The sequence below is a fragment of the Rhinolophus sinicus genome, chromosome 16 (genome assembly GCF_057876585.1).
Source record: "Rhinolophus sinicus isolate RSI-liver-muscle chromosome 16, RSI-T2T, whole genome shotgun sequence".
NCBI classification, from domain to species: Eukaryota; Metazoa; Chordata; class Mammalia; order Chiroptera; family Rhinolophidae; genus Rhinolophus; species Rhinolophus sinicus.
Window position 1 is genome coordinate 30,974,533 of NC_142516.1, and position 26,099 is coordinate 31,000,631.

Below are 26,099 nucleotides of genomic sequence, written 5' to 3' on the forward strand. Positions count from 1 at the left end.
CATGGCCATCTCTTGTGCTCCCCAGTGGGGTCTCCTCTCGAGGAGCATTCTCTGGCTCCTCACCACATTCTTCAGTGAGAGCTCCTTGGTGTCTTTAACAACCAACCCTGCAATGCAAATAAACTAAGTGTGGGACTATCTCATGTTGCTGCATTCTGCCCCACCCCTAGAAAGCCTGAGCCATCCCAGCATAGTTTTGTTTTCTATATGAAGGCAAAGCTCCCACTGAATTCAAACAGATGCAGCTTCTAAATAACTGTCTTGCAAATGTCAGTGTGTACGAGGGTCCACAGCGCCTTTCCCAGCCCCTGCTTCCCTTGGAGGCAACTTCTCACTATTACCCTGCTTCAAACAGCTAGGGAGGTAGTGGTGGCTGGACTTGTAGCTATTCTGATGGCCACAGGGTCATCTCCAGTGTTCACCCCTTCTTTTATTCCAGTCCCACGGCTCTAAACCAGGGGCCAAGTGGTGGGGAACTTTGAGTGGCATTCCCAGTTTAGAGGGGCAGCTCCATTAGCACCAACTGGTTGTTGGCGTGTGAGAATGAGGGTCCAGAATTACCAGGTGTTCTGATTTTTCAAGGGAAGCTAGAAATCCATGTATTCATGTAAGAGCTCCCAACTTACAAATATTGGCAACTAATTCAAATAAAAAGAAATATACTGGGCAGGCCAAACAAAACTTGCCCAGTGATGGATGTGGCCTGCGGATGACAGTTTATAAAGTCTGCCCTTAATCCTAAATTTGGCAACAAGCCTTCTGAGACTGTTTACCCACTCCCTCTTTCTTTTCCACATCAGTCACAGGCCTGAGTGTCACCTGTGGGCCCTCTCCCAGCTTGGCCCAGTTGGACCCTTGGTTTTTGGACTCTTAGCATAGCTGATGGCCCAAGATTTTTACTGAACTAACGGCAATTAGATCAGTGCAGCAGACGTGGATACTTCTTCAGCCCTATCTCCCCGTTTCCTTTTTGAAGGAATCATGGTTTTCCCTTTCAATGTAATTTTGTGTGTGTGTGTGTGTGTGTGTGTGTGTGTGTGTGTGTGTGGTGGTGGTAGTGGTGGTGGTGGTAGTGGTGGTGAGAAGACCTAGCCTTTCCAAAGAGTGGGGGCGATATTGAAATAGAATTCTTACAAATACCTGTAATAACTGAGGTTCCATGGGCTTTTAATCCTCAGATTTTAAATCGATTTTGAATCCAAATAGGCTTTATGCCTCATACAGCAAGTATTTATCAGAGGGACCACTTCCTTTGAATGTGGATCAAAGAAAAGTGCCCCGGCATGGGCGCTGACTTACGGTGTGACCCTGAGCAAGTCACTTGAGCATGCTGGGTTTCAGTTTCATCACTCATGGGAACTGGTTGATTGCTGAGCTCCCTTTTCTGTTGGACCATCTAGGTGGTGTCCAAACTGCAGCCCGCAATCCATTTTTAATTGGCCTGCAGCAAATTCCAAAAATATATTTAGTTTACTTAAATAAACCAGGTGAGGCACTAGGTACTTCACCTCGAGTGAGTGGCCCGGCTGTTTGTGTATTTTACCGCATATGGCCCTCGGTGAAAAACGTTGAAAAAAGTTTGGACACCCTGCTCTAGAATGTTCATATGGCACCCAGGGTCGTGCTCACGCTCAGCAAAGTAAAAGCTGTATGTTTCAGTGTGAACTGCCAATTAGCTCCGACTGCCTCTTACTTAGAAAAGGTCCTGAGTGTGGCTCTTATTGTGATGAGTCTTGATGTTGCTTGTTATTTTTTAATTTTCCTAGAATTGTTATAATTCAGTTAGTCTTGTTCTTCCCACTGTTATTCCTTCTCAGTGGAAGATGATGCTCTTTGTTCTTTTCTTGGCAGCTGCTGCAAGCAGATGGGCAAAATCTCTATCCCTGGGGACAGCTTTGGACAGTTCCCTTTAATTCGGGTCTTACCTATAGAAGACAGTCCCATTGCAGCCTTAAAATTGGGTGTGGGGATGGCTATTTTCCCCTCCCCAGCTCCCAAGGGGATCCCATGTGTTTTTAAGGCATTTGTAAAAAATATGAACCTTTTAAGATTGAAGCTGGTCATTAATCTTCATGAAGATTCCACTAGCAATAGCAACAGCTCACATTTATTGAGCACTTATTACACAGCAGCCATGGCTTTAAGTACTTAATTAATTTAATCATCGTAATAACCTTCTGAAGTAGGAATGAATCTTACTCCCATTTTGCAGATGAAGAAACTGAGGTACAGAGAGGTTAAGTAATTTACCCAAAATCATGCAGCTGGCAAATGGCAAGCCTGGGATTCAGACTCTAAGTCATCTGGTTCTGGAGCCTGTATAATCACTATGCTGCAGCTGCCTCTTCATGATTTATAATAATTGATTAATGCTTGCCAATGATTTATAAATATTTAAATGAAAAATAAGGAAACTATAGTTTGCTTAGCTTATGGACTAAATATAATGGCTAGATAATACTTTGAAAAATTAGGACTTTATGCTGGACTGCAATGGAAAATAGTTACGATATATTTTATCGTATATTTGGATGTATATAAACCATAATATAGATAAATTATATTTATAGCTGGTATATCTATATGTTCACATAGCTGTATCTCTGTAGACACACACATATACACACACACACACACACACACACACACACACACACAGGAGGTGACATAGACAAAAATACAAAGGTTAGATCAGATACTAGCTTTAATCCAGGTGGTCAAAAAGACTACCTCACTCCCAGGTCTTTGTCAATACGCTTCATGCTTGCTTAGTGAAAATAAGTGGTTTGAATGTTGGAGAAAACACACACACAAACAAACAAACAAACACTCTGAATGTATTTGAGGCAATACTCCCGCTGACTTGTCAGAAAAGGGCAAAGGATGTGGAGGCTCACGTGGCCTGGGCTCCAGAGGGCCTGCGGTTATTGGGCTGCGGTGTGACAGAAAGGTCCAGTCCCGGCTATCAGCTGAGGATGCTGAGTGCCCTCGGTGCCCAGTGCTGAGCCGTGAGATCACAGAGGGCCACAGCCTGATGAGGTGAAGGGGAGTCATCTGCCGCCCTGTCCTTCCTCTCCACTTGCACAAGCTGGAGACCCAGTACAGCTTGAAACGAACTTCCAGAAAAAATGGTCTGGAATGTGAAAAAGCTTTTCCTATAATGTTGAGTGAAAAGAGGAGCATACAAAACTGTACACGTGGTTTAATCCTGATTTTGTTTAAAAAAAAAGAAAAAGGATATTTCCAAATATGTACAGGAATGCTAGCATAAAGGAAATACAATTGACCCTTGAACAATGCAGGGGTTATTGGTGCCCACCCCTGAGCACTCGAAAATCCGCATATAACTTTTGACTCCCCCAAAACTTAACTGTAGTCATCCCTTTGTATCCATGGGAGATCTGTTCCGGGACCCCCCACGGATGCCAAAATCCTGAATGCTCAAGTCTCTTATATAAAATGGTGTAGATCAATGCATATAGTTGGTTCTCTACATCCGAGGATTCCCAAGCTTGGTGTGAAAATACTGTTTTCCATCGGCAGTTGGTTGAATCTGTAATTGTGAAACACAGGGATACCGAGCATTGACTGTATATTTATTGAAAAAAATCCATGTATAATAAGTGGACACGTGCAGTTCAAAACCGTGCTGTTCAAGGGTCAACTGTACATTGAAATGTGATTTTAGATGTCTTCTTTAAAGTTGTCAAAATAGTCTACACTAAGCACAGAGTACTTTTATGATCAGGAAAAACTCTAATAAATGATCTTTTCAAGGATAATAGTTGGAGGCTGAATAGAACTTTTCCAAAGAAGCTGAACACTTTATTACCACCCACCCTTCTCCCAAATGCCAGGGAAGTTTCTTGAAGACCCCAAAAGGACTTTTGGCCCAGCCTTGGTTGATATACCAGGGTTAGGGTCTCGTGGAGTCCCCATGCATTGTCCCAGCTGGAAATTTGCAAAGTAAGCTTCCCAGAGCCCAAGGTTCTGCAGAAGGTACCATCAGAGCTGCCAGGTGGTAAAGGGAAGCTAGCACCACTATTATCTGTTTTATACACTGGGCTTTTCCATAAGGCATTGTATGAGAAAAGGATTCACTTACTTAAAGTAAGCAAAGAGGGCTCTGTTCTAACTGCCTTATTGTATTGAGGCCCACAATGGAATGGACTTGTCCAGGGTCACAGTCAGATTCCTGTTAGAACAGGAGCAAGGTTTCTGGAAAGATCGGCCAGGTCACCCCTGGCTCCCAGACCTGTTAAGCTTTACCTTGAGGTTTTTGAAGACTTTCGCTTAGCAAAACCAAGTCAAGCCTTTCCTGGCAGCACTTTAACCCTTTCTAGTTTCAGAACAACTCATACATCCCCTTCCTTGATGATTTCCGTTGGGCAAGGATGTTACTCCTCCTGTGGCTCTCTAAGGCAGAGAAACCAGAGTGTGAGGGCTATTAGGGGACAGTGAGGTCACTTGGGCCGGTCCTTTCATTCCGCAGATGGGGGACGGGAGTGGGGGGGGGAGCTGAGGTCACTCAGCGCGTTTATGGAGCTGGAGCTGCTCCCAGGAAAGGAATACCTTTATAACATTAACACATCATCCAGAAGAGGCATTTGAGGCCCAGAGAGGGGTGCAAGTTACCCAAAGACACCCAGGGAGGTAGGGGCTGAGTTGGGACTATCACTTTTCCAACCCCCTAACTCCCACCCTGTATTCATAATCTCCTCTTCCCTCTGCCCCAGCTTGACTTGTGATCCAGCTGGAGAGGGGTTTTCTGATTGTCCGTGCATAGTTAGTTGAGAACTCTTTTCCATCATGGTAAATAGCTATTTCTTTTCTTCCCACTGTCCACAGGATCATCCGGACAAAAGTGCAACAGCCACCCAACCAGCCTGTCCCAGCTACCAGTCACAGCATAGGTAAGAACTTTAAAAAAAATTTTTTAAATCTAATGGGCTCCAAATATTCTAAAGAACTTTTAATCATTCTTATGGACAGATAATTCTGCATAAAACACTTCGGCACACGTACTAATGCGCCTTCTTTGTCATTCTCCAAGGGCTGAACCCGGTAAATGAATTTTATAAATACTGCTAAAAGGTTTTGAATTTTACTGATTATTATGATAAATAGCTTTCAGCATGAGACAGAAAATTGAAATCTAAGCCAAAAAAAAAAATAAAAAATCCACTAATGGGGGTCTATAGAATGTCAGATAATTAAAGTAATAAATCAAGAAAGGGGTACTTATTCATAACATTTTCTGCATCATTAGTCAGTAAGTAGTTTTGAATGTGTTTTTTTTCCTTCTATCAACCAGCTCTTCTACAATTCTTTGTGCACTTGCAGTCTTGAGTGAAGATGTGGCAAAACTTCCCAAACTTTCTCTCTCTCTCTCTTGCTTCGAACTCATGTGCTCCGTGAACATTCAAGGGCTGCTAGTGGAGTTTCTGACTCTCATGGGTGAAGGCTGAGAGTGATCATGACTTATAAAAATGCGAGTCATGTTTCCTAGTAGTTGACCCTTGAACAATGTTGGGGTTAAGGGTGGTGACCCCTGCCCCCACAGTTCAAAATCTGAGTATAATTTTGACTCCCCCAAAACTTCAGTGTCTCTTAGTATCCACAGGGGATTAGTTCCAGGACCCCACCACAGATACCAAAATCTGCGGATGCTCAAGTCCCTTATCTAAAACTATGCAGAACAATGCACACAGCCGGCCTTCAGCACCCTCAGACTCCTAGCCTCCGATCAAAAATACTGCTTTTGATAGTGGTTGGTTGAATCTGTGGATGTGAAACCAGGGGATAGAGAGGGCTGTCTGTATATTTATTGAAAAAAAGCTGTGTATAAGTGGGCCTGTGCAGCTCAAACCTTTGCTGTTAAGGGTTAATTGTACTCAAGTGTTCAGAAGTTTCCCTTGCCTTCCCTTCTCTGCAAAGATTGTGAGATGAAAATGACACGTGCCTATTTAAGGCATATTTCTCCACTTGGGATAAAGGAAACCCCTCCAGTTAGCTGGGGGAGGTTATTCTACTATAAGAAAGTGGGCAACCGTTCAGCAAGCCTCAGCCAATTCTGGTTGCCAGAGTCACTGTGAATTCCACTTAATCATGCCTCAGATTCTATACAATTTCCACACCTTTGTCACTCCTTTAAATGGAAACTTGAACTCCTCGTGGTGAAGGTACAGGCAGAGGTCTGGCTTATAGTTCCCGCTCTGTCATGAATGCACCCAGTAAACTGTGTAAGTCCCTTCGCCTCTTGGAGCCTCAGTTTCCCCATTTGTGGACCAAACAAGGTGCTCTCTGAGGTCTCTGATCCTCCATGGTTGCCTGTTTGGATGAAGGTAAGACAGAATTCTTTCCTGCCATAAAATCATTCTTCATTTAGTAATCCATTCATAAAGTTTTTGCTAAGCCTCTGCTACGTATGCAGACCTTGGCATTGGAAACTAATATTTTAATTAGGAGGCAGGACAAAATCCCCATTCTCAAGGGCTTCTCAGTCTAATGGGGAAATGTAACAAAAAGACGTTTGCAAAACATTGTGATAAAGCTCAAGAAGAAAGTCCAGGGTGTTGTGGAAACTGAAGTCAGGGAACCACCAGCTCTGTTGAGCTGGGGCAAAGAGGGTTGAGAAAGGCTTCTGGGGAAATGTTTGTGGCTGAGATTTCATCTGCAGCTTTTTAACTATTTCAGGTCACTTAACAATGAATATCAAACTGAGAGTAACTGATAATAGTCTTTCAGTGGGGTTAGAGGAATAATCCTATGTAAAGGTCAGCAGAATGCTTTGTTTTGTGTCCAAAATTTTTATAAAAACTATATCTTATATGTGTACATAAATAGCAAAATATGTGTACAGCCCCTTACAGTTTTCAAACTTAATGAGGAGTGAGGAAAGGGAGGCTTAGAAATATTAAATTACTAGCCCAAGGTCACATTGCCAGTAAGTGGTAGAGCCGGAATTGGAACCTGAGTCTTTCGAATCTAGTGAAATCACAAAATACTGGAACAAATCTCATCGTCTCTGTCAGCAACATGCTGAGCCTTGGTTATATGTGGCTATAAAGTACCAAATAACTTGTGATCTTCCTTCTTCCTCTGTTCTTTGCACCTTAATACAGAAAAGGTTGTGAGATTTGCATAAATCTATTTTGAGGAGCATCTTCTGGTGAAGGAAAAGAGAAGTTAACGATTTCTACTTCTGGGTCTCATAAGGAAGATCTAAAATCAAACTCAAATATGAGAAGAAAGGCACTATTCCCTCTAGGTCTGGAGGAGCAAAAGAGCTGGATGTGCTTCACGGAAAGCAGCAAACAGCAAACAGCTTCTTACGCAACCACCACCATTTCTAGTAATTTCCTACACGTTCCAGTCAAAGGCAGCTCCACCTGCCTCCAGCTAGAAATGTGCCTGAGATTGGTTTGTAGGTTTTAATGAACCAAGAAAGAATTCTCACAGCCCAGAAATGGAAATTCAGCTGTACAGCTTGAGAGGACCCTGATGACTGACTGACCGGGCTCTCCCTTGGACTCTGAGGCCAGGAATTAATGTGAAACATGCACAAAACCTCCCCTCCCCTATTCTTGTCCTTATGTCCTCAGAGACCTGGTGTTAGTCACAAGTCTGCCCACATTTCTGGGCATTTCTGGGCAATTCTAGACTCTCAGTCGGTAGACATGAGGCTGAATCCTAGGGCTATTGCTTACTGGCTAGATGACTTTGAGCCAATCACTTCACCTTTGTGAAGCCTCAGTCTCTTCATTTGATAAATGGGACAAATAACAGCACTCTGGGGGTGGCAATCATTAAATGAAAAGCACTGCATTAACGTGAAGCATATTATTGGTTTTCATTATTAATTAGTGAGGAACAGATTACTATAGGGGGGGAAGACTAGTTTCTGGGCTTCAGTTCCCACTCTGCCTCTTATTAGCTGTGTGACCTTGGGCAAGTCACTTTCTTTCTGTGAGTCTTGGTTCCTTTATCTTTACAATGGGGTAATAACATGACCTAGCTTATACGATTGTTCTCAGAATTAAATAATTCCTTAATGCTTGTCACAGAGTAAGTTCTCAAAAAACGATAGTTATCATTATTATATACATCAATATGATTACATATTATATATAGTACTATATCGATATTATATAATTAATATTAAAATCCAGGTAAACTGGAAGGAGAAAAGACAGTGAGGAACTGTAAACAGTGGGGACAGCCTGTCATTGGAGTTTTGTTGGCTGTGTGTGTGTGTGTGTGTGTGTGTGCACGCGCGCGGGTATTTATGTCTTGCGTAGATGGGTGGGTGTGTAAGCAGGCGGTGAACCTGCCTAATGAGTAGGTCTGGGTCTTTTATTTCAGCACTGGCTGGTGGTGGGCCCCAGCTGCCCTCTTTCTCCTCTCCATCCCCCTGTTTCCTGCCTCCTTGGACAAGCTGGGATTGGAGTTAGTGCCCTTTTTACACTGTCCCTCGTTCTCCTTTCTGCACCTGCAATCGTCCTCTCTGCCCATCCTTCCCGTGGCATCCCCCCCAGCAGCAGGGAACCTGGGCAAATGGCCTGAGGGACACCCTCATCTCCCAGGTGTGGCCGGATGTTCTCAGCACATACCCTGCTCCCTATCCCTGCACTTTTGCTCCCTCAGCAGTTGGGTCCAGCCCAGTGTAGGGTGAGTGCCTTTGTTTCGGCCCTCCGCTCCCTCCGCCCGGCGCACAGCCCTCCTGCAGGGCCCTGACCACCCTCTCCCTCTGTGCAGTGTCCACGGGCTCCGTGACGCAGGTGTCCTCAGTGAGCACGGACTCAGCTGGCTCCTCGTACTCTATCAGCGGCATCCTGGGCATCACTTCCCCCAGCGCTGACACCAACAAACGCAAGAGAGATGAAGGTAAGAGATGGCTGCGCAGCCCTGTCCCGGATGCACCCAATGGGATCTTTCTCAGGGCGCTCAGTCAGCATTGGAAGCAAAGATACCCGCTGAGCACCCCCTTACTGCAGAGCACCGGAGTCTGTCCCCAGCCCCCGCCCAGGCCCAGGCCCTTCTCTGGACACGGGGAGGGGGCAGACAGGGAGCCGACTAGACTTTACTCCTTGCATGGAGAAAGGCGGGCCTGGCAGAGCCCTGTGGTTTGAGCTTTGTGGCCTTTAACAAGACCTTGCGTGTGCAGCTATGATGCCGGAGCGCAGGGTGTGGAGGGTCTGAGCACAACACCAGTGTCCCCTTGGTTGGGGAGCCCTGGAGCAGAGGGAGGAACCTGGTGCCCTGCAGTGAGAGGGCCATGCATGGGGTGGACGGGTCAGGGGGCGGGTTCTCTGAGGGGCTGTGCACACCTCTCCCAGGAGAAGGCCTTTAGGGGTGGTGATAGTGGGGGCCTGAGGAAGTTAATAATCATCATCTCTGCCATGGGGCTTGGAAGGAAGGAATGCAGGGGCCTCCTGGGGATGACAAAGACGACAGTCTTCCCATTGGTTTGTCTCAGCCCCTCAATGGTGCCAGCTGGGCTTCCAGAGCTTGCTGGCCCGCCTTAACCTGGCTCTCCTTTCCCCTGGATGGGCTGCCAGCGCTGCTGACAGTAATGGGTTTGAGAAGAGAAGCGACCCCCTGGGAGTCTGTAAAACCTTAGTCAAGAAAGGAAAAAAAAAAAAAAAGGCTGTGGTCTAGGGCCTGAGAGCAGCGTGACAGAAATCTTGATTCAATTATTCTGTTCCTCGGCACAATTCCCTTTCTCAGCTCCCTGGAAGGGATGTATGTTCTGGTGAGCACATGCCTAAGTACTTAAGATCTGTAACTAGAAAATTGAGTCAGCCCAGCAGTGGATTGGCCTGTGGTCTGCGTGTTCCAGGCATTACAGAAGCTGGCCTCTGTTTGGAGCTGTGGGGGCCCACAGGGATGATTCACGGCTTTGGAAACCTGCCTCACCTCTTTCCTCTGCTCCTGACACTCAGAGCAGATGCCAGAAGTCTTTAACTCAGTGGGTGGCTGTGCTGTGTTACTGCAGGAGGCGGTGGGCCAACCATCTCTGTTGGTTTATGGGGTTGATGGTGTCATCTTTTCTCCTATTGTCACCTGGACTAGAAGCAGATGTGCCCAAGGAGGGGCCCAGCTGTGTTTGATCATGGTGGAGGGGCTGGTTGAGTGCGGCTCTGTCAGAGGCTGATGGGGCCAGGCAGAGATTTTTGGAGGAAAAAAATCTAGTTTGATGTTTACCACCAAACAGGTCCTGATTTGGGGGGACTGTTTTACTGTGTTTGTGGGGTGTTGTATCGACAGTTTCTCTGATCCACAATCATCCCTGGTTACCCTCTTAAGCTGCTCTAAAAGGTGTAGAATGGTCAGAATGTGGGGGGGTGTTAGTGTAAACTGCTCTGTGTCAGTCAGACATTCTTGAGGACTGTGGCCCATTTGGGGTATTGACCATTAAGGGGGACAGTGACAAATTGGGACGTGTCCAGATGGGTGTAATCTGGATGGAGAGGGACCTGGAAAAACACCTCAAGGCTCTAGGTGTGTTTTTGCACAAAGATGAGAAGAATGAACAGGACTGGACTGTTTCCTTCAAATATTTGCAGGGCTGACGTAGAAGGCAAGAGGAATGAGACTTTGCTGTGTGGCCTCAAAGACCAGTGTGTGGCAGATGCAGAGGGGATTTCAGCTCGGTATAAAAAAGAGCTCTGTAAATATGAGAGTGGCCTAGGGCTAAACGGGGCTGCATCGGGAGGTAGTGAGTGCCCTGTCACTAGAGATATGTAAGTAGAGCCTAGGTGGCTACCCACAGGGCTGCTGTACAACAGTATTAGGAATCAGATGTAGGATCAGGGTGACCTTTGAGATCCCCCCAGTTTTGAAATTTATGTTTGAGCCCCAGAAAGACTTGGGAGGTGACCCAGTCTGTGGTCTGGGGGCTAAGGGACAATGATTTGATGATCTTGGAAGCTTATAGGATTGGGAAAAGTGGGAGACCCAAGCAGCAACCAGAGCCCCCCTACCCTCTGCCCAGCATCATGGAGAGTGTATGTGGGTAGCAGACAGGTGGGGGAGAGGTGGCACAGAGGTGTCTAGCTCATATCGGGCAATTGTCTGGAAGGAGTACTGCCTAATGCTTCCTACTGACCTTTCCCTAACCACCTCTCTATCTCCCTGGATCCTTGCATTGACTTCTTGAAGAGTTGAAGCGGTGGAGATTGCCACCCCCATTTTATCGGGGAGGAAACCGAGGTCCCAGGGAGTTCCTTGACACTGGCAAAGCCACACAGCTGGTGTGACCTGGGGGGTTGGGAGGAGCTGGAGAGCCCCTGAGGCCCCTGCTGCTCCTCAGCCCCTACAGAGAGATGCTTTGGAAGTGGAGTAGACTGAGGCTGGGCAGGTCCTGGGGACAGTGTGAGGAAGAGTTTCCAACAAAAGGGCATGGTCAGCAGGTGGCTGCTGAGAGTGGTGAGAAAGGGAAAACCAGCCACTGGGGAAACAGGGTACTTGCTGGATGCACTGCAGGGCGGGTCCATTGGGACTGCAGACCATGGCACCATTTTTCTTAGGAGACCTCAGCAGCCTGAGGGAAGGGCCATGGAGCAAGAGAGACAGTAGAGGGCCAGGAGGAAGCCTGCTGGGATCCTCACCCCTCTTTCTCAGATGAGGTGACTGGGGCTCTGCAAGGGGCAGTCACTTACTCAGCTCTAGTTCATAGTAGTCTACAACTTGGACTTGGGTTTTACCCTGTGGGCATTTCCTGGTGCCACTCCCTTGTCCAGGCATCAGGGCAGGGGTGGGTGGTAATAGAGTCCAGTCACAAAGGGCCTGCCCTGCAGAACTCGCAGTCTGGTGGGCAAGACTGGCAAGCCCAAAGTCCCTTCACTGGGCAGAGTGTGAGGTGATGTGTGATAACGGATGACACTAGAGGGGGGAGGAAGGCAGAGAGGGGCCGATTAGACCAAACGGATCTGGGAATACCCCTTACAAGAAGCGGCACTTTATTGATAGAAAAATATTTTCCACTACTTCTGTTATTAAATTTAAATGAATTACAATCAAATAAAATTAGAAATTTAGTTCCTCCTCAGTTGCACTAGCCACATTTTAAGTGCTCAATAGCCACCTGTGGCTAGTGGCTACTGTAGTGGATAACATGGCTTGAATACACATGTGTGCCACATAGTAGATGCTCAATAAATGCTCCTTGGCGGACAGGATTAGTCCCATGCCTACAGAAGGGTCACAATTAGTGAGGAGGGAGTGCGTGGGGATCTCACCAGGAGTGCTTTTGTCTGACAGTTTGGGCTTCCACAGAAAGCTCTGTTTGAGGAAAGACTTTTGTAGCAAAAACAAACAAGTTAGAACACTGTTAGACCACTGGATTGCCAACTGCTCTTTCAGTCTAGAAATTATAGGATTCTTCCTAGGATGTTTGTCTCCAAGACAAGCCTTGGGAATATGGCCACTGTATCCAAATCTCAGATGAACCATTCTGTGGCTGAGGCAACAGATAAGGTCCTTGGGGCCTCTGAGGGCAGAGGTGGGGTAAGTCAAAGGAAGCTACAGGGAGGCAGAGTGTGGCTCAGTGCAAGGAACAGCTTTCAGGCAAGAGCCAGTCTGGGCCAAGGATGGAAGCATTATCTTGGAAAGGTAGTGAGCTCCCCATCATGGGAGGTATGAGCAGGGGCTGGACAAAGGAGAGGCAGAAGAACCAAAGAAGGCATTCTGGTTTGGATTCTGTAACTTTTGAGGGCCGTTACACTCCGGGTAGCACGTGCTTCAGTAACTGTCCTGTGTCTGGAAGTGGTTCTGCCTACTTGCTTTTCCTTCCTGCCACCTGACTCTGAGTCTGCCATTCACGTGGACTTGCCTCGTCTGGGGCCACATCACATCAGGGCATTTTTATCTCCAGCCCCGCCCCTTGGCACAGGGCCAGAGCACAGAGACCCTCAGGAGGCTTGTGGATGGCAGCAAGAGTCAGATTAGGGTGCTGCCCAGGTGTGGCTCGCAGCCTCTTGTCTTAGTTGGGATGACCTGAGAGCTTTTAGGGAGAAGGCTGTGGTGTTGGTTTCCGGAATCCTGCTAGGCTAGGGGAACAGAACCTGAGGCGATGCCTCCCTCCCCGGAAGGCCCAGAGGAGGTGGTGGCGGGGCTGGACTTGGCAGAGCAGGCAGGCTTGTGAATAGCGGCTGTGGGTGAAAGGGCAGCCCCAGACCCTCTGTTCCTTCCTGGGCCTTTGATCTCTGGTGGGGCCTCCTTCCGCCTGTCTCCAGAGCCCCCATTCAGGTCCCCTCGACCTCCCCCTCCCCTTACTCCCCCCCACCCCAGAGTTTGAAAAGCCCCGAACACACCGAGGTCAGCCGAGTGCGAATCCCTTTCACTAGGCCAGAAAGCTGCCCAATCGAGCACCAGTGTGGGCTTTGGAGACCAGAAGCTTTTTTTTAGGTAGTGGAGGATCCATTGCAGGTTGAATTTCTGGCCTTCTGGTCCCTGGTCTGCCCTCTGCCTGAAGAAGCACCGGAAGGGTAGCCAAAAGTCAGAGGTGGCCTGTCCAAGAGATAACAAGTCCAGCAAAACCCTTATGGGGAGGTTTGAGGGGCATTTAGCAGGGACTCCTGTCATGGCTCTCCATCCCTCTTTCTGGGGGTGTCTGTCTTCCCTCTGTCTTCTGATGTCCTTTGTTTGGGGGTACATTTTATCCAGTGTTATCTGCCTCTGCTTATGTCCTGTTAATTGAGAGTTCCTGTGTGTCTGCTTTTGTCTCTCGGTCTAGCTCTCACTCTCTTTCTCACATTTACTCTCCTCTCTCTCTCCCTGTTTCTCGCTCTCATACTCACTCACTCACTCTCTCTTTCTTCTTGTATTCTCTCTTGCTCTCTCTTACCAACTGCCCTCTCCCCTCCCTCTTACAGGCTGGGAGCCCCACCTCAGCCCTGCCCTGCAGACCTCCATGGGAACCATCTTGGGGAGGGAAGGGGTTTCAAAGCTCACAGGCCAACTGGCCCACGGCCCTCCTGACTGTGTGCAGGCCCCAGCCTTCCTTTCTTAGGACCCTCTTCCTTTGCTGGATACTCAGACCTTGTCTACTGCTCGTGGGCCCTGGACAGAAGGCAGAGGCAGGAGCAGAAAGTGCAGAGACCCGTCTCAGGTTTCCCAGGAGGGAATGGGATATATGGAAAAGCGCAGGATTCCTGAGTCAGAAGTTGCAAGCAGCCCTTGTGGCACCAAGATTCCTGATCTCTGGAGAGCCCACAATAAGGTGTTTAGGTATTGAGGCAAGGCCAAAGCCTCCCAGGCTAGGGATAAACTTGTCTGAGGACTTTCTGTGGTGAGATCTGTGGCAAGTTACTTAATCTGTCTGAGCTTCCATTTTGTCATCTGGAAAAGAGAGGGGGCTCAAGTGTTACAGGTTACTGTGAGGATAAAATCAAGTCACACCCGTGAAGGGTTTCACCCCAGGTCCTGGTGGTACTGAGTGCTTCCTCCATGGGCAGTGAGGGAGAGTGGGGCTTGGGGCTGTGAGGCCAGTCACAGGCTAAGGGCAAGCAGGCTCCAGCCACACTTCTGTGCGGCAGCCGAAAGGAGCTGATCTGCCCACCCCCCACTTCCTGTTTGTAACAGTCTACTGCTGTGGGCATCAGGACTGAACAACAGTGCCCCCAGGTGTCAGCCACAAAATGAAGGGCCACTCGTTTTCCTTTGCTTCCTTTCCGTTCAGGACCCTGGGCTCTCAGCCCCCTTGATGGAAGAATAAAAGGGTCAAGCCTCAGTTTCCTATGAAGAGGGGCCCTGGGTACACAAGGCAGAGGAGGCCTCCAGGATGGAGGGCAGAAGGCAGTGAGCCTGGGCCTGGGAGTTGGGGTCACCAGCTTGGACCTCCAGACTCCCCTGTCAGAGCTGGAAGGGCCTTGGAGAACACCTAGGACATGTCACCCAGGACATGGACAAGGGCCTTGGAGAACACCTAGGACATGTCACCCAGGACATGGACAAGGGCCTTGGAGAACACCTAGGACATGTTTACCCTTATTCCTATGGGTAAACAGGCTTGGAGAAGAGAAAGGGTCTGACCAGGACGCACAGTAAAAACCCAGAAAAACTAGAGGGAGAGAGTCCCTCAGAGTATCTTCAGGATCCTACAGCTATTTGATGCGATAAGTCTCAATTGCTTCTCTCCCCTCACTTCTTCCGCTCTCCTCGGTCTACCTTCTGTCCCCACTGTTGAAAGCCACCAGGAACCCTGCCCCTGCCCGGGCCCTGGGAGTGGGCAGCTGACCTACTAATCCCCCAGTGTTAATTTCTCCTCTTGACAATGAGCCCTGACCTTCCCGCCCTGGGCTTCCATTCCTCCTCCTCCTCCTGACCCTGTACGTTCTCTGTGCTTTCCTGTCTCTGTGACATTATCCGTCCAGGGTCCTTTACCTGGAATGCTGTCCTGGAGGCTGGTCTGTTGACCTGGCCTGGTTTCCAGAGGCAGCCCACTCTCTGGGGGGATTGTCAGTGCTGGGCCAGGGGTCCTGCACAGCTGGCTAAGGCCCTTGGATTCATCAGGGATCAGCATGGAGCTTTGGAGACCAGACATGCTCTGCAGAGAGGGAAGGAGGTGTTGATCACTTTGTCTTGATCTCTCCTGGGGTTTCACCAGGCCCCCACCCCTTGGTCATCCATAATGTGTCCCCTGGATGTACCCTCAGACTGGCCAGGCAGGTGCATGGACCTGCATGCAGGTACAGGGACCAGGACCAAGGTTCTTGCTGGGAGGGCATCACTTAGAACCTGGGTGGCCATTGCCAGCCTGGCAGTCATGATTTACTTGGCTTGCCTTGTGTTTAAAATGACTTTGAGTCAGTTATCAATATTTAAAAATCAGGAAATTTCACATATGGATGTCTGGCTTTTCTTGGGGAAAACAAAAAATCAGATCTGGCAGCACTGAGTGGGCTTCCCTACGTGGCAACAATCATCTGGGGCTGCTGGGGCTGCTGTCTTCAGACTCTCCCCGCTCACCTTGCTCACAGCATTGGTGCCCTTTCTCTCTATCCGAATGCCTTTGAGCTTCTGGAGTCTTAATGGGGACTCTGAAGAGTCCAGCCTGTGGCAGCTGAAGCCTATGGGAGGCAGGGTCCTGATCTGATGGAGGTACGTGTGTGCGTGCGTGCGTGTGTGTATGTGTGTGGTTAGGGAACTGGGCAGTCAGGCTTTCAGACCAGAGGTGGGTGGGGTAGGGGAGGCACTACGGCGGGGTGAAGAAGCCACACCCCTTGGCAGCCTGGAACAGTGAGATAGAGGTCATTCAGTCCACACCTGCCAGATAGGTAGTCCAGGCACAATTGGATGCAGGCTTGCCCTGGGAATGCGGGGTGGTTACGGCAGAAATAGTAAGGACTGGTTTTCTGTCTCCCAGCTTGGCTGGCCACTCTTCTGTCCTTTCAGACTTGCAGTCCCTGGTCCCTTAGCTGAGCCTCAGGCCAACAGGTTTCAGAGGCTTCCTTGGTAAAGTAGAGGACCTGAGGCCAGATGGTCAATCAAAGGGGCTCCTTGGGCCTTTCCCTAGTGCCAAGGGCCTGCCCCTTGGGTGATGGGTCAGGTTTCAGTTCCTCCCAGCCCCCTGCGGCCCCTGGGCCCCTGAGTTTCACTTTTATTCACTGAGCTAGAGCCTTCGTGAGAGCCAACACCACTGAACACCCTCTCCACCCTAACCCTGCCTGTTTGCCCACCTGCTTTGCCCAGGGCCCCTCCTCCCCTCCTACACCAGCTCCTTTTCCCATGGGGCTGTGCACTGTATCCGGAGAGCCCCAGGGGGATGTGAAGGGCAGGCTGATACAGGGTGAGGATCTCAGTTCAGAGAATTTGTTCTGAGGTCATCCAGAACAAGAGTTGTGGCGTTAGCTGAGGGGATAGAGTCTCATCCGCGGTGGGCAGTCCCCTACCAGGGCAGTCTAGAACTCAAGGTGGAATGGAATGGCTTTCTTCCCACTCCAAATGCCCTGCTGCCTTCTGGGGCAGAGGTTCCCTTGCTCCTTTCTCTTTAGCTTTGGAATATGGTTTAATCCTTGGCCACAGAGTCTGTGGTTCAGGGACTTCAGAGGCTTATGAGGCAGGGGAAGGAGCCTGGGTAGAGGGAGTCAGGGGCTCTGGGTTCTGTTCCTGACTCTTTGGCTGACTTGCTGGTCACCTTAGGGAAAAATCCATTCTTCTCTCTGGGCCTCCAGTTTTCACATCTATGATATGGGATCAAGGAATTCTTAAGGTTCTTTCAGGTACCAAGATTCCAAGCTTCTCCTTGTCCTATTATTTTAGGTGAGTGATTCTCAAACAAGTCTTAGGACCTCTTTAAACTCTTAAAAATGATAAAGGACCCCAAGGAGCTTTTTATTAGATTGGTGCAAAAGTAATTGCAATTTTTGCAATTATTTTTAACCTTTTAAACCATAATTACTTTTGCACCAACCTAATAGTTTGCATGGGTTAATGCAAATGGACATAAATTTAAATATGTATTAATTCATTAAAAATAACAGTAATAAACAAGTAATATAAATAATATTTTTGAAGTAAAAAAGAACTCTATTTTCCAAGCCAAAAAATTTCGAGTGGCATTGCTTTATGATTTTACAAATCTCTTTAGTGTCTGACTTAATAAAAGACAGCTGGATTCTCCTATCTGCTTCTGTATCCAATCTATTGTGATATCATGCATCCTAGAGCCTCTGGAAAACTCTACTGTATACCTGTGAAAGAGTGAGAGTGAAGAAGACCAATAACATCTTGCTGTAACTATGAAAATAGTTTTGACCTCACAGAAAGGGTCTTGGGGCCCCCCAGGGGTTCCTAGATGAGATCTTGAGAACCTCTGCTTCAGGCTACTGCAAACGCTGAGCTTGCTCGCTTACCACTCATGCAGATAAGGGAGAGCAGTTAAGTGGTTTTAGTTTAAAAACAAAAGAAAGTGCCATCAGTTTTTCCCATTCTTACCTCCTGAAGGCAGTGGGAGCCATGGCAGGTCTTTGACCTGGGGAGGGAGTAACAAAACACACCATGCTTGTCTTCTGGCAGATTGGGGTACGCAATGCTTCTTGCTCCTCTCCCAAGCTTGAGCTCCACAAGAAATGCACAGCTACGGAGCTTCCTTTCATTTCCAGTGGAATATCTGTAGGGTTTGACATTTGATCTTCCTCCAGCAGGCTTCCTTTGGGGCCAACAGCATCTACCTAGTGCTCCCAAAGAGCCCAGGGAGTGGGCCTCTGGGACCCAACCACATCTGTTTTTCCCAGTTTAGCTCTGCACTAGCTTGGAGACCCCTGAGACCCCATCATTTTGGGCATAGTTTTGGTGGGGAAAAAACCCAGCAAATGATAATTGATTAGGAATGAAACAAAATAAAATGAAATAAATAAGTAGGTTTGGTATTATCTTGACTCCTGGCATTTCAGGAAAAGCAGGTCTGAAAGGCCATTGACAAACGGGAAGTTTATGTTCTGATTTCATAGGGGCTTCTGGGTTTCCTGGAATGACAGTGTGTGTGTGTGTGTGTGTGTGTGTGTGTGTGTGTGTGTGTGTGTGTGATTTCACTTTGAAATGTCCAGTTTTAATTTTTATAGCTGTAAGTTTATCATTTGCATTAGTCCATCCTGAGTCTAATAGACTAAATGGAGGAGAGGGAGCGAAAGAGAATGTCCTAAGGTAATTACAGAAGCATTGAGACAGGGAGGATAAAAGGTGCTAGAGAAGATATGTGTGGAAAAGAGGTTGCTTGTAGGGAGATGAACTGAGCTATGAGAAGAAACAGAGAAAGGCATGGCTAGAGAGACAAGAGAGGAGCAGAATGAGAAACGACGAAGAGGTCAGACACTTCCCAGCACCAGCCACCAGGTGGCACCATTGACCCAAGACAGCTTAGTTGCCGTCCAGGGTTAGGGACCAGAGGGGTAACAGGGCAGTGTGTACTGGCCCTTGTGAGCTTGAACTGCTTCTAACTCGGTGGGGGGCAGCAGGGTCCACGTAGGCTGACCATTTGCTGGAGTCTAACTTCTCTGCCAGCATTCAGTCAGGGCAGGGGGTGGTGGGACGAACATGGTTGGGGATCAACTTGATCCCTTTCTCACCCCGTGGTGCAGATGTCTTGATACAAACCTTTCTGGAAGTCTATCTAGTCCCTGGTTCTATTCTAAGCTTTTACTTGCTGTGTGACCCTGGGCAAGTCACTTCTCTCTGCCTTGTTTTTCTCATGTTAAAATGTGGAGATTTGAAAGATGATTTTAAGGGTCTTTGGGCTCTAACATTCTGTGGTGTGTCAGGGAGAGAGAGCCCTGGAGTTGGAGTTAGATTCAGGATCTTCTTCGGTCACCTGTTTGACCTTGGGCAGCTAACTTCTCATCTGTGGGGATTATACAGTAACATCTCCCTCACAGGCTTTTATATAAAATGGCAGGTGGGAAAATGCTTTGAAATCTTTTCTGGTGCTGTGGGAGAGGGAGGGATCACTATTTATTCTTTTCCCTGGAATTTGAGTGAGAAGCAGGCGTTTCACCATCCTCACAGCTCAGAAAGTTTGTGCCTCGGTCTGTGGCCACAACAAAAGGGCTTATGGCAGGTGTTTGCTCCAGGTCACTGCATCTCTGCCCTAGTATCTTTTGAATCTGTTCATTTCTCTCTGTCCCCACTGCTACTGCCTTGGTCCAAGCATTCTCTCCTCTAGTTTGTGGTCTATTGCTGTGGTCTCCTAGCGAGTCCCTATCTCCAATGTCCCCGACTTCTCCAAACAGCCTGCCTTCCACAGGGCAGTCCCAGCAGGACTTCTGAAATATAGTTCTGATCAGTGACTTGCCTGAAGGGTTTTCACCCTTCATATCTGCCTGTTGTTCTCAGAAGCCAGCCAAACTTTTTAACAAGGCTGCAAGGCCTTCCATGATCAGGCCCCTGCCTGTCTCAAGAGCTGAGTCTCTCTCCACCCTCCTCTTTTCATGCTCACTCCAGCCATACCAAACCTCTTCCCATGCCTTGAGCAGCACTTGTTCTTTCCTGCCTGAAGCCTGTAGGGTCAGATAACTGGGGTTCTGGTGCTGAGTCCACCCATGCCTACTCGTGTGACTTTGGGCAAGTTATTTGACTTCTCTGAGCCTCAGTTTCCCTGTATGTAAAATGAGAGCACCATTTGTGCCTATGATTGGGTTGTTAACGTGGACTGAATGAGGTAATGCATGTGAATGGCTCAGATTGACCCGATGCATGATATGTGCTCAATAAAGCGTGCCTTTTATTATGATACTGTTCCCACTGCCTGGAAAACTGCCCTCCCCCATCCACCATTTACCCAGCTGACATGCCCAAACTGCAGGAGCCAGCGTACATGTCACTTCCTAAGTAAAGTCCTCCTTGCTGCTCACTCCTAACTGTTAGCTCTGCTGACCCCACCGGCAGCACACAGAATCTTCTTGTTGACAAAAATATCACATTTGTCACTTCTCTGTCTTCCCTGTGAGACCATGAGTCCCATGAGGGTGGAAACAGTCTCTGTAGTGGTCACGATTGTCACCTAGTGCCCGGCACAGGGCCTGATTCATGGTAACAAATATGTACTGAATAGGACTTGGATGTCATGGAAGCCTGGAGCCCATCTGGTGGGTGCAGGCTGCTGAGTAGAGCCCAGAGCCTTGCACATCAAACATCCTCCCACTCCTGCCTGACCCTACAGCCTCCATCCTCCAGCTGACACTGTCTGGTCCCATAGATCTTGTGACGACCATTCTAGAGGGGTAGGGAGCTCTCCTGTGGTCTACACATACACATAAACACACATACACTTGCACAGGTATGGATGCTGGGGCCTGCAGCCTGCCTTATCTGAGCATATATTCCAAGTGTACATAGGTCACGGCCCCAAATAGGAACTGCAGCTATAATGGCTAGCAGTTATTGAGTGTTTACTGTACATATTTTAAATTATTAACACAGTTGATACTCACCACTACTGTACCAGGTGAATATGCTTATTATCCCCATTTTATAGAGGTTCAGAGAGATCAAGGAAATTGCCCAAGGTTTCAGAGCTCCACCGGGGCAGTGTTGGGACTGGCCCCTGGGGTGGCTGGCTCCGGAGGAGCCTCACCTGCCACCTTGGTCTGCCTCTCACAGAGTGCCACAACAAGATGACATCAATGGGAATGTCCTTACCTCTCTCCAACATGGAATTTCAATTCCACTTTTTTTTTTCTCCCTAGTTTTGCCGGGTCCCCATCACCCTGCCAGGCTGAGCCGAGGGGGACCTTGGTTCAGAGCCAATTTTATTATTCAGGTACCCCATTTCTGAGGCTGCCCCCAACAGTGCACACTTTCCTGTCACACCTTCAGGTTGGTTACCTTCAAGTGCAGCTGCTGATCACATGTGGGCTTTAAACCAGAGCAGGTTAGGGCAGCGAGTGGTTCATGCCCAGCCCTCCCGGTGACCAGCTGTGTGAGCTTTGACAAGGCCCTTCACTTCTTTGAGCTTCAGTTTCCTCATCTGTCAAAAGGGGACAATTCCTGCTTTTCCTGGTAATTAAAAATATTGCCTATAATATTTTGATTAGGACTGGCACATGGCAAGTTTTAAAAATATCAGTTATTATTATTTCTATCATCAGAAAAGAGTTGTTACCCTGGGTCCATATTCCTCAGGATGATCTTGTTAAGAACTTCCCAAATTCCTAGCTCTTTTGTTTTCTCATTCCCTCTTTTTACATGATTATTTTATTTATATTGCTAGGTCTAATGACAGGATTATTCCTGCTAGGGTCAGAAGGAAAAGACATACCCAATAGAATTTATACTAGCAGAATTTTATCTCCATGGTTCAGAAGCTACTAATTTAAGTTGTAGATGATGACAGCTTGCAGAGGCAGGACAAGCCAGACACGGGGCGGCAAGGCCTGGGTTCCTGGCCTCAGCTCAGCCTCTATCTTGCTGTGTGATCAGTCAGGTTCCTGCCCTCTTGATTGGGATGCCGTGAGCCCATGCAACCCTTCCAGCTCCTGAGCCTCCCTCCTGCCTCCTCCACCTTCTCTCTCTTCGTTTCCTTTCTGTCTGAGACACAAACGCCATCCAGCACTTTTGAATGGTACTTTTGTTCCGCTAACATCTCTTTTCTGAAAAGGACGATCAATCAGGTTTGTATCTTTTAAACGCTGGCACATTTTATCAGTTAAGAACCAGCATACGTCTCTCCCAAGACATAGCCTTAAAGAGGCAGACAGAAGCAGCTAAGTGGAAGGTTTATAGGAGACAGTGGAGAAAAAAACAACAAAATTTCTTTGGGGCCTAAGGTATGGTCCCCCCAGCAAATGCCTTCATTTCCGGGAGCACACTTTCCTACTCTTCCTCATGACCCTAAGCATTTTCTGGCTTGATTCCAGTTATGACTTGTTTCCCCCTCTTAGCTCCTCACAGAATGGGGAGGGGGCAACAGCAGAACCTGTGCCTGAGACATCCTTGTCTCAAGGCCTCTTTGATGTAGGGCTTGGAGCACTGGACTTGGAGTCACAGGACCCTGGGTTTGAGTGGTGGCTTTGAACTCCTATGCTGGTGATCTTGGCCAATGCATTCTGGGCCTCAGTTTTCTTATTGGCAAAAGAGGGAGCAGAATACCTTCCTCAAAGTCTTGTGCAAATTCAGTGAGAAGCAATGCGTGAGAAAGTACTTTGTAAACTGTAAAGCTCTATGGAGGTATGAGAGTATCCTTGTAGTTCATTTCACATGCCTGCTCTGTGACCTTGGACAAATTCCTTAACAACTCCAAGGGTCAGTTTTCCCATCTGTAAAATTGGGACTATAATTCTTATGTCATACAGTTATTGTGAGAATTCCATAATGGATGTAAAACACCTGGCACAGTTCTTGGCAGTGGCAGGTGCCCAGGTCTAGGTTAGTGCTTTGTCCCCTTTTCCTTTCTTATTTCTTCACCGTGCACAATAATTAAGCCAGAGGATTCTGAAGTCTGGTTGCCCAGTCTGAGACCCAGTGAGTCACTCCTTGGCTGGGAGATCTCAGGAAAATTCTCTAACCTGTGCCTCAATTCTCTTGCCTGCAAAAGAAAGATAATAATAGTATCTACGTCAGAGAGTTGCTGAGCAGAACAGACTGTGCCCGTAAATGACTGGGCAGAGTCCTGCCAGACCGTGTTCCTTCTGCACACCCAGACCTAGGACCCCAGCTGCCATCTCCTTCAGACCCCCTGGGCCTGTGAAGAAAGCCAGGTCTGAGCAGAGTGAAAAGAGATTTGCCCAAGATCGCACCAGGATTTGTACGCCAAGATCTTTGAGGAATTTCCAGGGATCCCTCAGTGCCACCTTGCAAATAAAGCCCCTCCAAAAGGCCAAGGGCCCTGGGGAAAGGCCAGAACCTCTTTGTTGGCCCTGCTCTCCGAGGCGCCCCTTTGGCCTAGAAAGGAGGGCGAACGCCTTCCAGGAGGGCATCAGGATTTTCCTGTGGAAGGAGAAATAAATTCGACCGCGTCAGAACACGGCGCAAAAAGAAGGGAGCGCGCGGCGCCCTCGGAAAGGAGGCGGCCCTCCCGCCCGGCCTCTGCCAAACATTTGCAATTTAATTGACATTTGGCGGCAGGAAGCCAATCAGTATAAGTCAATTGACGTTCCGAGATAAAACTAATAGCGGGCCGGCGCTACCCCCGCCAGCGCGACTCGGCTGGGCCGCGGGGCACAGCGTGGCGGCCGCGGCGCCGGCAGGTAATGGCGCGGGCGCGTGTCTTGGCCCGCGAGGGGGCAGCCGGCGGCCCGCTGATTGCAGTGCAGCCCACGGCGGCGGAGAGAGGCCCGTAATGAATGACTTTATTTGCCGGAGCCCTGCTGAGAACAATTGAGTTTGTTATGGTAACAACGGATGCCAGCTTTCCTGGCCCCGGGGAGCTCGGAGGCAGCCGGGAGCTGGGCAGCGGAGCCGATGATGCGCGCCAAGGCGAGGGGTGCTTGAGGCGGGGGACCGGCCCGCCCAGGGTCGGGAAGTCGAGGGACGCTGTGCGCCCTCAAGGCCACGGAGGACAGGCCTGCGGCCAGGCCACATTGGAGCGAGGTGCTGGGGTGGACAGTGCACACCGCTCTTGCCTTGGACCACAGAGCAGAATTGGAATGGAAGCTCCTAAACTCCTTGCTTGCCTGTTGGACTGCCTAGTTCTCCTGGGTGTCCTTGCAGCCTCATCTTCTCTCTGCCCCCGGACCTGGTAAGGTGCGGGGAGGAGGCAGAGGCAGGCGCCCCTTTGGCCTTGCAGAGTGATGCCCTGATATCAACTTTTTGTCAGTTGCATCAGTGGAAAAGTAGAGAGGCACAAAGACATCCCGGCTTTGCGTTCTATGGCTTGACAAAATCAGGGCTGGATTTAAGCCCACCAAATGTGTTAGCATTGTCTCTGTGCCCTCTACTCTGGAGAGATGGCCTTACATCTCTATCCTGTGTGCGTTCCCATGCTTTTTGGCATGACATCTCCCACAGGAAGCCCTCATTTCTCCCACAGAGAAGGCTGTCAGTCTAATGGCTGTTGGCAGCCTTTTACTGACTCTTTCATCAGACCATGAGTTCCAAGGCAGGGGCCACCTCTGATTCATCCCATTGGCTCCCTTAGAGCCTAGCATGGGGCCTGGCACAGGTCACAGATGTGGAAGGAGTGGGTAAAGGAGTGGACTTTTTTCCTCTTTGCAATTTCTTGCTTTCCTTCTGGTTACAGACACCAGAGTTCCTTTTCCCCCCCTTTTTCAATTCTATTTTCAAGCATGCTATCATTCGTTCATGAATTCATTAGCTCAACAAATATTTCCTAAGACCCAACCACATCAGGTACTCTGATATAACAGGCCCTGCCTGTGGGGAACTTACTGGCTAGTGAGAAATGATAATGTAATGCTTGTGATAAATACACGTCAGGCACCTACTGTGTGCTGATTAATGGCTGAAATTTCTTGAGTTTGTAAAGGCTTAATAAGGGCTTGCTAGAGCTTTTCTCTCTGTCATTGAATTCAGTGATCCCTGGTGCCACCGTGTGACAATCACCCCCATTCACAGATGTACAAAGTCATGCTTAGAATGTTTAAGAGGCAGCATGATGCTGTGGAAAGGAATCTAGGCTGGGAATCGCACATGTTTGCTGTGTGAGCTCTGTCCATCTCCTTCCCCTCTCTGGGCCTCAGGATCCCCATCTGTAAAATGGGGGAGTTGGAATTGATGATCTCTGAGGGCCAGTTGAGTGTGAGTGGTCTACAGGGCAGATGGAGCCAGGACCCGGGTCTCTGCTCCCAGTCCGGTGCTCCCAGGTCTTGCAGCAAGACCAGTGGTGAGGGTGGGGTGGTGGGATGGTGGCATGGAGGGGTGGGGGGGGTGCTCTCTTTTCTCAGCTTTATGAGGCTGGCAGTGAGACTGAAGCATTCACTGTGTGACAGGCACTGTGCTCAGAGCAGCCTGAAGAAGTGTAGGTACTATCACTATTTCCATTTTGCAGATGGAAAAGATGAGAAGTTCAATAACCAGTCCAGGGTCACACAGCTAGTAAGTTGCAGGGCTGGGATTTCAACCCAAGCAGTCTAGTTTTAGAGCCTGTGCCCTGAACTGCAAGTGGAAGTCAGAAATACTGCTGGTTTGGTTCCAGACCACCGCAATAAAGCAAATGTCGCAATAAAGCAAATGTCGCAGTAAAGCAAATGTCGCAATAAAGCGAGTCACATGAATGTTTTGGACTCCCAGGGCATATGAAAGTTATATTTACACTCTACTGTAGTCTATTGAGTGTGTAACAGCATTATGTCTAAAAAGTGTACATACTTAATTAAAAAATACTTTGTTGCTGAAAATGCTAACTGTCATCTGAGCCTTCAGCAAGTCATAATCTTTTTGCTGGTGGAGGGTCTTATCTTCAATTTGTAAAAAATGCAGTATCTGCAGAGCACAATAAAAGTGAAGCACAGTAAATAGATGTATGTGTTTATTCTGCTAATGGCAGAGGTAACACATAGACCCCCTCCACTCCCTTCCCTCTCTTCCACCTTGCTGCAATCTTCGTCCCACCTCCCCAGCTCATGAGCTCCAAAACCCAATCTGCATGTCTGCAGGACAGCAGAAACACTGATTTTTCAAGGTGTCTTTTCTCCCACTGGCTT

At 48.4% G+C, this 26,099-nt stretch overlaps 1 protein-coding gene across 9 annotated transcripts in view; it reads left to right on the forward strand.

The window, feature by feature from the left end:
- Positions 1-26,099, forward strand: part of PAX5 (paired box 5) — a 188,117-nt gene that overhangs the window by 21,555 nt on the left and 140,463 nt on the right. For all 9 annotated transcript variants that reach the window (XM_019729111.3, XM_019729113.3, XM_019729118.3 and 6 more), the window contains exons 4-5: positions 4,849-4,913; positions 8,758-8,886. In XM_019729111.3, coding sequence (XP_019584670.1) covers positions 4,849-4,913; positions 8,758-8,886 — 194 coding nt within the window. The remainder of the gene's footprint in view (positions 1-4,848; positions 4,914-8,757; positions 8,887-26,099) is intronic.